At 35.8% G+C, this 12,822-nt stretch overlaps 2 protein-coding genes across 2 annotated transcripts; both read left to right on the top strand.

Annotated features, from left to right (window-relative positions):
- Positions 1-415: 415 nt before the first annotated feature.
- Positions 416-1,304, top strand: LOC101889118 (uncharacterized). Its single transcript, XM_005180080.4, has 2 exons — positions 416-627; positions 697-1,304. The coding sequence occupies exons 1-2, from the start codon at positions 458-460 to the stop codon at positions 1,256-1,258; spliced, it is 732 nt and encodes a 243-aa protein (XP_005180137.1). The 5' UTR covers positions 416-457; the 3' UTR covers positions 1,259-1,304.
- Positions 1,305-4,295: 2,991 nt separating this feature from the next.
- LOC101888938 (uncharacterized) lies at positions 4,296-8,676 on the top strand. Its single transcript, XM_005180079.4, has 4 exons — positions 4,296-4,589; positions 7,482-7,975; positions 8,042-8,408; positions 8,471-8,676. Exons 1-4 carry the CDS (start codon positions 4,403-4,405, stop codon positions 8,662-8,664), a joined length of 1,242 nt encoding a protein of 413 aa, XP_005180136.2. The 5' UTR covers positions 4,296-4,402; the 3' UTR covers positions 8,665-8,676.
- The last annotated feature ends 4,146 nt before the right edge of the window (positions 8,677-12,822 follow it).

Genomic DNA, 12,822 nt, shown 5'->3' with positions numbered 1-12,822 from the left:
TTCAGTAGTTGAAGCTCGTAATGGATGCTACAGCCTATGACTGTGCAGGTCCACGTCTTTGTATAGCCCCCATATAACGGTACCTCCCGAGATTCGGCATTTTGATGATTTTTGCAACATCATTCACCGTTTTTTTTAAGTTTCGCAAAATCGTTCCAAATGGTGGAGGGTATTCAAAGTTCGGCCTGGCCGAACTTAGAGCTTTTTTACTTGTTTCTCTTTTGTATGTATTTTTTATCGCCGCCTTTTTCGAGTTTATACATGAAAATAACAAAACGTTTGGTTTATGAGGCTTCGAAAAATTGCGTGAAGTGTCAACAAAATTCGACTTAATTCAACGCCATAATCGGCAGTGAAATACCGCTTATCAGCAAATATTGTTCCCAATTTATGTTTATATACACAAGCCACAGTACGGACATCTTGACAGTACACATCTTGAAATCGAAAGAAAAACATGAAACCTCTCTTGTCTTTTGCTGCTATTATCAGCGTTATTTTGTCGCTTGCTGTTGAGGGAAATTCCGACAATAATCTCCAGTCTGCCGATGAATTTCGTGGCTATATATTCGAGCTTCAGGAGGGTGTTAATCGTCTGCTACGCGATGTGGAATATTTAAATAAAAAGTAAGTAAATCTCAATTTGATTTCAAATCCAAAAGAAAAAAATATTGATATCAATTCACTGTATTGTAGAGCATTTCGAGAAGCTAAGTTGTTGCAGCAACTTAGGACCCAAAAGCTAACAAACGAGGGAAACACAAATGTATGCGAGCCATTAAATGTCTTCTTCAATAAAACCCAAGTAGAGTACAGTGTCCTGGAGGACACATTGCTAGCCAGCCTAAAAACCAGTCAAAATGAACAAAATTCCAATCTCAATGGGATTTTGCAAAGACAAAAGGAACACATCAAGAAATGTCCTACTAATACAGCTGTGGATATACTATCAGAATTATTGGAGGATATCAATGGAAAAATCAATGGATTCGAAAAAGAATTCGAAAAAATCGAATCTCTCCAAAAGGAATTGAAACCTAAAACAAAAGACGCAGAGAAACAACAAATGGAACTACTAAACGATGTCAATGCAAAATTAAAAGCCAATCAAGTGAAGCTGGAAAATCATGAAAAGCAATTACCCAAGCTATTGGATCTGATGAAGTCTCTGAAGCAAATGTCTGGGAAAAGTGTACATAAATTGCCGATCTCATTCATATTGGGCTCTGAAAATTTTCCACTTAGCGACACGGAATAAATTAAACATTTATTGTGTTTTTAATAAAATGTCTTTAAAAGTCAAACAGACATGCTCCTATATCCTACACCACATAGTGGTAAGGGTATCATGTCTTTGTGTGTTTGCTTATAACATGGAGAAGGAAGCGAGGCACACCCATAGTTAGTTTTGAGGATATTTATAGATCACTTTCTCAGTCGATTTATGCATGTCAGTCCGTCCGTTCAAGTATTTTTGTGGAAAAATGCAAGTCGCATTTATTATTCGACTGAGATGAAATTTTCCAAACTACATAAGTTTGACCCAAAGATAATCTGATAATCGGATCAGATTTAAATATAGCTCCCATATATCTTTAACCAATTTCGGGTGTACAAAATGGTCCAAATGACCCGAATTCAGTCTAGAATCAAGTAAATCAAATTTGGAAAAAATCGGTTGAGATATAGCTATAGCTCTTATATATTTTTCATCCGATTTGGGGTTTTAAGTACCTCAAATTCGTAATATGCATTCCACAACCAGATGCATCCCAGATATACCTCAGCCAAACTGTATCAAAGTCGGTTCAGATTTCGATATAGCTCCCATATAGCTCCCTGAAATGATTTCGGGTTAATTGTGCACCAAATAGCCAATATCAGTTCAAATGACCTCAATTTTGGCACATATGACCTAACTCAATCTGAAAGCAAGTACATAAAATTTGGAGAAAATCGCTTCAAGTATAGCTATTGCTCCCATATATATGTTTCAACAGATTTGGTGTTTAAGTCCCTTACATTCATAATATACATTCGACAACAATGATATTTGGTATCAGATATCTTATAGAGCTCAGAAATACCTTTTGCCAAATTGTTTTGAGATCGCCTAAGATTTGGATGTAGCTCCCAATTCGATTTCAGGTTTACTGTGCAAATAATGGCTAATATAAGACCAAATGGAGTGAATTTCCCGACGAATGTTTCCATTTTGTGGAATTCGGCTCCGATATATATTTTTATACCCTCCACTGTAGTATGGAGGATATATTAAGTTTATCATTCCGTTTGTAATACCTCGAAATATAGATTTAAGACCCCACAAAGTATATGTATTCCAGATCAGCATAAAATTCTATGTCGATTTGGCAATATACGTCCATCTATCCGTCTGTCCTTCTGTGGAAATCACTCTAGCTTCCGAACGAAATAAAGTATTTTGATAAAAAGTTTTACTCAAAGGTATATTATGTATGCAGGACTTTTGGTATTGAAAATGGTCCATGACGGTAACGGTACCTCCCGATATTCGGTATTTTCATGATTTTAGCGACATTATTCACCGGAATTGTTTAAAATTTAGTATTTGAAGTTCGTAATGAATACTACAGCCTACGACAGAAAAGTGTATGTGCAGGTCCACGTCTTCATATAGCCCACATATAACGTTACCTCCCGATATTCGGTATTTTGATGATTTTAGCGACATTATTAGTCGGAATTGTTTCAAATTTGGTATTTGAAGTTCGAAATAGTTACTACAGCCTATAACAGAAAATTGTCTGTGCAGTTTCACCTTTTTTGTATAGCCCCCATATAATAGTACCTCCCTATATTCGGTATTTTGATGATTTTCGCTACATTATTCACCGATATATATATATATATATTTTTGTTGCCTCTGCAGGTCAACGTCGTCGTATAGATCCTAATATAACGGCTACATTCGGTATTTTTAAGATTTTAACAAAATTCGAATTTTTATTTGAAAATTGCCAAATTCGTTCCACTTGGTGGGGGGTATCAAAAGTTCGGCCCGGTCGAACATACAGCTTTTTTACTTGTTTATAATATAATCCTTCTTGAAGTGATATCATGCACTCTATAGCAATGTTATTTAGAATAAAAGATTAAAATGTTAAGGAGTTCTGGAGTGTTGGTGGGTTCTGAGAAATATGGTAAAATTTTATAAAAAGACAATTTTGTGGAATATCAACCTATTCCACAAAATTGTCCTTTATAAAATTTTACCATATTTCTCAGAACCCACCAACACTCCAGAACTCCTTAACATTTTGATACAATCACATCTTAATTGAGTTTGAACGTTTTTGAAGAAATGGACGTAATATAGCTCTTTAATGTCTTGACTTGAAAATTTCCTTGGATTCTTGCCATTAATATTGCCTAAGGCACCATATAACTAAAGCGCATGAATTTCAAAGAATCTTAACATTAACATTTTCAAAAATGTCAAAAATAGGTGGAGCTTTCTCGCCTAATTTTGGTCACCTCCAAGCGTATACTTTCAAACACTGATTGAAAAATCCCTTATGTTTAGCTCCATTTCCGTAATATTTTTGGGGATTTGAAAAAAAAATTAATTTTGCACTCAGTTCAATATTTCTAGGCACAAATTTTGAATATTTTATGATATTGGCAAATTGTGAGAGAGGTATCAAGGGAGATTTATCTGTGTCACAAATTTTGCAATAAACGAATTTTAAAAATTAACCACTTATTCGTAACCCAAAATTTTCTAAAAAAATCAAAGTTTTCATATAGTTTTTATATAACGGTAGTAATATATCTTCAGTATTTGTATTATTTTAGCTATATTTTCCAAAGGAATTCTTTGAAATTTGGTATAGGAAATTCGAAATGGACACTGGCGCATCTATCAACAAATAGTCAATATAGGTCCACGTTTTCATATGCGACCCATATAACTCCAACTGTTCATATCATATTTTACTCCACATTATTCGGTTACTTAGACCATTCTTTTTGACTGCAGCAGACTCATCTCCGTTGACAGCGGGTATCTTATCTAAATGTGTACTGCTAAATACTGTTATATCAGATTAGCTTACTTCCGTTAACAAAATACCTGTTATCCAGAGCCGACTGTATTGATTCGACAGTAAAGTTTCTAATTGATAGTTTTTATGAGGTCCGTGGTATATTTCTCATATTTTCCCATTCTCTCACTCTCTCTCCCTCTCTTTCTCTCAAGTACTTTAAAATTTAACATCTCTCTTGATAAGATATTAACTCATTTGAATTTATTTTGAAACTTCCAAAGTTATGTTAGTTCAATTGCCGGGTTTGCATTGGTCACTTTGTGCGGATACATTTATTTGTCACTTTTTTCAGTTTTGCATTCGAACTACATACAATGTCTTCAACTGCGAACACGAGCAACGTTCCCAAATGGTTGGAGGCTCAGCTATTCGAGAATATCCTAAAAGAAAATGTTCCAAATTATAAAGCTATTAAGGAATTTAAAGCCTATGCCGCAGTTCCAGCCGGTGAAAATTTTTCAACGGTTATAACACGCGTTGAAATTCACATCGAATTACAAGGTAATTCGTTGCGGGGGGAATTTTGGAATTATTATGGAAAAATAATAAAAGAATGGGATAATGGGCTGGAAAAATATTCGAATAAACGACTCTTCTTATTGAAGTTTAAATAGGGGTTCTGGATAAATTATTTTTTATGGAGGAAGATGAATAATTTCAAGTTTTAGAGTGGCTATTTGCTTTGAAAATTCCCAAAATATATGGTGTTTTTTTTTTTTTTTGATGGTATAATCGAAATTTACCCGTTAAAGCAGCTTTAGGAGAAAATAATTCGATCTGCAATATTGCATACTCCACCATAACATGTCATTCTGTTTGTAACTCATCGAAGTAATAATTTTTGATCCAACAAAGTATCTTCCGATGGAATTGAGATAGAGTGCTTAAATTTGGTACACATGCGTTTGCGATCTGAATTAAGATCAAGTTCGAAGATGAACTATATAAAATTGAAATAATTGGCTTAAACATATAAATTCAGGAGGCAAGTTCAATAGAGAATGATAAAAATTACTTCCACTAAACTTTCATAGTATTATTCAGAACTTACTTTTAAATTGTAATTTGGATCATATAACTTAGTATCTCCAGAGTCTGGGTACTTGGCAGTCTTAAACCGTAACTTCAGCTACTTAATGGGAAGATTATCTTCTTAAATTAGTATAATTCTTCGTCTTCTTACGTTAGTATAATATCAAAGTTTTCCTTTCTGTCGATGCTTCAAAATATGACTCACATGAAGAGAATGACTCGTCAATAATGTGTACTCTACGCAAAGAGTTTTTTTTTTTTGTTAAATAAATTTTAAATTAAATGTTTTTTTAGATTTATTAATAGCTTTTGTAGAACGTGTGTGGGGTACTGATCGTTAATTGTGATTTTTGTTAACTCATTCACTTCACAAAAAATTTATTTTCGCATGTAGATAATGTTTAAAATTTTCAGCAATCATAAGTGTCTGTAGCCAACATAGATATTTTCCTCCAGGGGATTTGATTTAGTGTTATATGGTACATTGAATGAAGACCCCACGGAAGGAAGGCCAAAATGAGGTTTGAGCTTTATAACCGACGAAAACTTAAAACTCCTAATTTTAGCTTGAGCCCGTCAGAGCCAATGTTTCAATGGTTTAGCATGTAACCAGTAAAGAAAGTCCTAAAGTCGGGCGGGGCCAACTATATGATACCCTACACCACTTTGCTAATTTAGTTGAGCTCCACATAACTAAATATGCCAAAGCATTTGTATCTTTTAAATTCGAACTTGTATTGCCCATTTGGTGCAAAATTAATTTGAAATCAGATAAAGGTATACATGGGAGCTATATCCAAATCTGAACCGATCTCGATAAAATCTATCAAAGATATTTCTGAGCTGTATTTGATATATTTCCCTGAATATCGTTATTACGGAGTGCATATTACGGCTGTGGGTAACAGATACAACAAATCGTATGAACAATATATATGGTAGCTATAGCTATATCTGAACCGATCTTCACCAAATTTGGCATTCTAGCTTCTAGACTCAATTCGGCCGTTTGTGCCAAATTCCATCCCATTTGGGCAAATATTAGACGTTTGGTGTACAATAAAAGGTAAATCGGACGAAGTTATATATGGGAGCTATAACCAAATCTGAAAATTTGGCAAAGATATTTCTGAGCTTTATTTGATATATTTCCCCAAATATTGTTGTTACAGAGTGCATATTACGACTGCGGAGGTCAAAAATAACAAATCGGATGAACAATATATATGGGAGCTATAGCTACATCTGAACCGATTTCGATCAAATTTGGCATACTTATTTTCAGACCTAATTTGGAAGAAAACAGCAACATCAGCAGAAATGGTTCGAAAATAAGGAAGCGACTTAAACGAAACCCACGCCACAGTGGCCGAAAAATGGCTCTTGAGCTGAACAATCGCAATATTCCATTCGACAAATATTGAAAAATGAGCTCGGGGTTAAGCCATTGAAATTCCAAAAAGTGCTTACTTAACTTACACCACAACAGAAAGAAAATAGACTCAAAAGAGCTAAAGAGTTGCTTCGCTTGGCCGAAAGTGGTGAACTGCGGAATTTGGTTTTATCCGATGAGAAACATTCGTTGTCCAGCAGTTTGCAAACAAACAAAATCAATGTGTTTACTTGCCAAAGAGGTCAGCTGAAAATGTGCAACTTCGGTTGGCCACCAGAACTCAAGCGCCGGCCATGGTGATGTTGTGGGCCGCCATAACAGGGGATGGTCGTTCTCCACTCATATTAATCGACCGTGGCATCAGAATAAATGCCGAATATTATCGCGAAAATATTCTGGAGGGTGTACCAAAGCCTTGGGCACTCAAACATTTTGGACGCAGACTATGGACATTCCAACAGGACTCAGCACCATCGCACGCAGTACATGCTTCCCAAAAATGGTTACAAAATGAGGTTCCTCGCATCATATCCAGCGCACAATGGCCACCAAAATATCCGTTGGACTATTGTATCTGGAATATTTTTGAAAGCAAGGTTGGCACTAAAAAATACCAAAGTGTCGATCACCTCAAGCAAGCGCTTCGTCGGGAATGGGTCAAAATTTCGCAGCGCAACATTCGGCCAGCGTGTGACGATTTCATTGGCCGTTTGAGGGCCATAATTCGTGGCAAAAGTGACCAATTCAAACAAATCTAAACTTAGTCTAAAATTTGGTGCTATTTCCGAAATTTTTAGATTCTATTCAATAAAATTAAAAAAAAATATGGCATTTGACTATGTTGCGTCTTTTTTTTCATCTCACCCTGTATATAGATGCAACCACACATAATCTTTAAATATACTCCTAAAATCTTTGAATACATTCCCCAATGGAAACATTAATATCCTCCCATTTCTTTCTTGTAGACGGCTCCACAATTCCAAAATTCTTCATTGTCAAAACTCAACACGAATCCGCGCTCTATAAAGAACTAACAGAAGGCATCGAGGATTGTTTCACAACGGAACATATAGTCTATCAGCAGCTTATGCCAGCATTTGAAAAGTTATACCGCGATGCTGGAAAGGAAATTAAATTCGCTGCTAAATACCACAAACTACCCACCGATAAGAGTCACATGCTGTTGGAGGACTTATGTCCGCTAAACTTTAGAAATGCCAGTCGTTTGGATTGCTTCGATATGGAACATACAAAGCAGGTTCTCAAGAAAATGGCCGAATGGCATGCTGTATCGGCGGTGCATAGAGAAAATATTGGGAAATACGATGAAGTGTTTACTGTGGGAACCTACAACGAGCGGCTGCGCAAAGGCATCACCGTGTTCTTTGAGAGTATGACCAAGTATATGCAGCGTTGTATGCATGTGTATGAGAATTCTGAGGATTACAGGGAGAAGATTGTAAGTTAAAGATAAAATTTCAGTTAATTAAAATTTTGCGGAAAAAATCGAACTTTATCATTTTAGGAAAAACTTTTACCCCGCATCATCGATGAGCTGTGGAAGGCAACTAAGGTGGATGATGGCGATTTCAATGTCTTAAATCATTGCGATTGCTGGGCCAGCAATATAATGTTCCAATACGGCGCCAATGGCGAATTGTTGGATAACTACTTTGTCGATATTGGCAATCCCAAATACGGTAGTCCAGCTCAGGATTTAATCTATTTCATCTTGTCGTCGGCACAAACTGATTTTAAAATTAAACAATTTGACAATTTAATACGATATTATCATGAACATTTGGTGGAAAATTTGGAATTACTGAAATATCCAAAAGCTAAGCCAAGTCTTAAGGACCTGCATGTAGCACTGCATAAATATAATATTTGGGGTATGTCAAAGCGAAAAGGGTCACAACTGGAAAAATATTAGAATTTATCTGTGTCCTTTTAGGTTTTGCCACAACGGTTGGTGTCCTGGCCATTGCCTTGATGGATTCTACAGAACTGTCGACATTTGATAACTTTTTGGGCGACAGCGATGATGGCGATAAATTCAAGCTGCTGATGTTCACCAATAAACGTTATATCGAACATGTCAATGTCATAATGCCCTGGCTTTTGAATCGGGGTGCGCTGGACTTTTAAATGATTCGGCAAGGTTGTGTTTTTAAAATTTTTTTAATGTATTTCTTTTAATAAACAATTGTTCAGAAAAAAACTCTAACGACTTATTTAAAATCTATGTCAAGTTATGAGATCCAAAACACCAAATCGAAGAGAATTCGCCTGAGACATATTTGTAAACAATTTTGGCTATTCCCGGGAATCGCAGTTTTTCGTAGAAATGTTTGATTCCAGCCTAAGAAATGTGTTGGAATTTTAGATGTTTGTCAAAGAGGAACGTTCTCAGGGAGGTGTCCCTTAAACTTCTGACATATTTCGCCAGTGAGTCTGTCCGTTCGTCACCTCTAATCCCATTATTGCCTGGTACCCATGTGATTCGAACTGATCCTTGTTAAGAATATTTTTGATCCCCGTTATGTTGTGCGTTATTGGCTGTTACTGCCATTATGGCGAATTTGCTGTCCTTTAGGACATTTATGGTAGTTAGTCTACTGTTAGTAATGATTTCCGCTTGCAGAACACTAGTGCTGTTCGGTAGGCGCAGAAAAATTTAGGAGCTCCGTTCTCTCCCCTAACTCTCCCCTGCAGCTTCCGGATCGCATACTCGCTAGATATTCATTACTCCACAAGTCTCGTCGGGCATAAGGAGCGCTGCAGTATTGTACCAACAAACTCAGGAGTGCATAATTCTTCATTCTTGACACTTAGATACTAAAAAAATAACATTTTTTACTTTCGTTGTTTGTTTATGAGTGGAGAACGATGGTAATGTTTACCAGGGGGTAAGGCAGGGAATACCTAGGTTTCGGAAAGAGCCACCAATCCTCATCAGTTCCCTTGTTTCTTGTCTGGGATATTCTCCCCAGAAGTTATTTTAACAAATAACTTCTATGACAAAAAACATTTTTTTTTTACTTTCCACGAATATTCACATAAAGTCGAAGCTTACCTACACAAAGAAAATAAACACTACATCGGTTTAAAAAGTTTATATTGGAAATGTATGTGAAGTAGATCATACCAACTATAAACCTTATTCGAATGCGTATCATGGCTTTGGAGTAGTCACATTTTCGGAACTATATCCAAATCTGAATCGATTTTTAACAAATGAGCCTACGTCACATTGTGCCTTTAGTACCAAATAATATTTCTGCCTAGTGCGTGATATGACTTCGATACGAATTATATTTCAAAATGGAAAATTTCTGTTGAATATGAAACAAATCTATTCAATTTGAGCTGATGAATACGTATATCGAAGGTATACTAAGATCTGGACCGATCTCGATATAATTTGGCTTAGGTATTTTCGAGCTGTATCGGAAGTCCGGTATCAAATATCATTGTTGTGGAGTGCATTATAAGCATATGAGAGACTTTAACACCAAAATAGGATAAAGATATATATATGGGAGCTATAGCTATATCTGAACCGATTTTCACCAAAATTTGAAGTACTTGCTTCTGGGCTGGATTCCGTCGGAAGTGCCAAAATTCAGTCCATTTGGGCTGATATCAGTCGTTTAGTGCACAATTAACCCGAAATAGGATGAAGATATATATAGAAGCTATATCTAAATTTGAACCGATTCTCACCAATTTCAATAGGGTCGGTCCTTGGGCCAAACTCGAACGACTGCCATTTTGTTCACAAGAATACAAGGACAGACGGACTGACATGCATAAATCAACTCAGAAAGTGATTCTATGAAGATCCTTTAAAGTAACTATGGGTCTATTCCGCTTTCTTCTCTATGTTACAAACAAATGCACAAAGGCATAATTATTATTTTTGTCATAAGCCGCAAATACGATACTTAAAACAATTCCGGTGAATAATGCCGCGAAAACATCAAAATACCAAATATAGGGAGGTACCGATATTAAGGGGATCTACGAAGACCAGGCCATGCATATACAATTTTTTGGTCATAGACTGTAGTACCCATTAGGAGGGGTCTATACGAAGACCTGGACCTGCATAGACAATTTTTTGTCATAGACTGTAGTACCTATTAGGAACTTCAAATACGAAATTTAAAACAATTCCGATAAATAATGTCGCTTAAATCATAAAAATACCGAATATTCGGAGACCTGGACCTGCATAGACAACTTTCTGTCATAGATTGTAGTATCTATTAAAAACTTGAAATACGAAAATTGAAACAATTCCGGTGAATAATATTGCTGAAATCAGCAAAATACCGAATATGGGGAGGTACCGATGTATGGGGGCTATACGAAAACCTGGGCCAGCATAGACAATTTTCTGTCATAGACAGAAGTATCCATTAGGAACTTCAATTCCGGTAAACAATCTCGCTAAAATCAACAAAATACCGAATATACAGAGCTACAGTTACATGGGGGGGCTATAACTAAACGTGGACCTTTATATCCCATTTTCAATACAAAAAGCCCTGCAGACAAAATACACATTTGAGTAAAATTTTATCAACCAACTTCAATTTGTTCGGAAGCTAAGGGACGTACGGTCATCGTTAAATCGACATAGAATTTTAATTTGAGGTGTTACAAACGGAATGAAAAACTTACCCTCCATAATATGGTGGTGAGGATATAAATTGGTATTCTTATATAGGCCTTGAGTGCATTCCATTTTTTCAGCAATGCTAATTTAGTGCTACTTTTTATAGAATGCTGGGGATCAACAATTCTACGTTAAAAATTATTAATGCTTCGACTTCTTCCAGGCTAACAATTTTAACTTAACATTCAAAATTCACAAAACGTCTACAATGTATTCGGACAGTCCTTGGGTATGTACGAATTCATGCATGAGCTATTTTAATTGATACTTAATAATTAATTGAATTGATAAAATAATTAATGGATAATTTTATCGACACTTAATAATTACAAAAACGGAAGTATTTATTCTATAAATATTTTTCTGGAAAGGCCAATCTGATAACAATACACTGCTATAGTCTTTTCCTGCTGTGAAAAATATTTTTCTAGATATTTATCAACAAAAATTTTTCACAAATATCTTATGAAATTTTCATACAAATAGATATATATTTATACCCTACACCACATAGTGGTAAGGGTACTATGTCTTTGTGCATTTGTTTGTAACATGGCGAAGGAAACGAGATAGACCCATAGTTACTTTTGAGAACCTTCATAGAATCACTTTCTGAGTCGATTTATGCATGTCAGTCCGTCTGTCCGTCCGTCCGTCTGTCCATGTATTCTTGTGAACAAAATGCAGGTCGCATTTATTATCCGATTGAGATGAAATTTTCCAAACAATATTTTTTTGGCCCAAGGACGAACCCTATTGAAATTGGTGAGAATCGGATCAAATTTAGAAATAGCTCCCATATATATCTTCATCCGATTTCGGGTTAAATGTGCACCAAATGTGCACTATCAGTCCAAATTACCTGAATTTTGGCACACCCAACCGAGTTCCGCCCAGAAGCAAGTATATCAAATTTTGAGAAAATCGGTTCAGATATAGCTATAGCTCCCATATATATCTTTCATCCGATTTGATCTTTAAGTCCCTCACATTCCTACTTTGCACTCCACAACCGTGATATTTGGTACCAGGTATTAGATGGAGCACAGTAATAGCTGTTTTAAATTTTATCGAAATCGGTTCAGATTTGGATATAGCTTCCATATATATATTCATCCGATTTCGGGTTCATTGGCCACCAAATGGCCAATATCAGCCCAAATGGCCCGAATTTTGGCACATGTGACCGAGATTAGCCTTAAAGAAAATACAACAAATTTGGAGAAAATCGGTTCAGAAACAGCTATAGCTCCCATATATATGTTTTGTCCGATTTGGTGTTTAAGCCTCTCACATTCGTAATATGCACTCCACAAGAATGATATTTGGTACCAGATAAAAGATACAGCCCAGAAATAGCTGTTTGTAATTTTATCGAAATCGGTTCAGATTTGGATAAAGCTCCCATATATATCTTCAACCGATTTCGGGTTAATTGTGCATCAAATGGCCAATATAAGTCCAAATGGACTAAATTTTAGTACATCGGACCAAATTCAGCCTAGAAGCAAGTATATCAAATTTAGTGAAAATCGGTTCAGATATAGATATAGCAACCATGTATATGTTTCATCCGATTTAGTGTTTTAGTCCCTTACATTCGTAATATTCACTCCACAACC

Source organism: Musca domestica, unplaced genomic scaffold (genome assembly GCF_030504385.1).
Source record: "Musca domestica strain aabys unplaced genomic scaffold, Musca_domestica.polishedcontigs.V.1.1 6, whole genome shotgun sequence".
Lineage (NCBI taxonomy): Eukaryota > Metazoa > Arthropoda > Insecta > Diptera > Muscidae > Musca > Musca domestica.
This window is presented reverse-complemented; position numbering and strand designations above follow the sequence as displayed.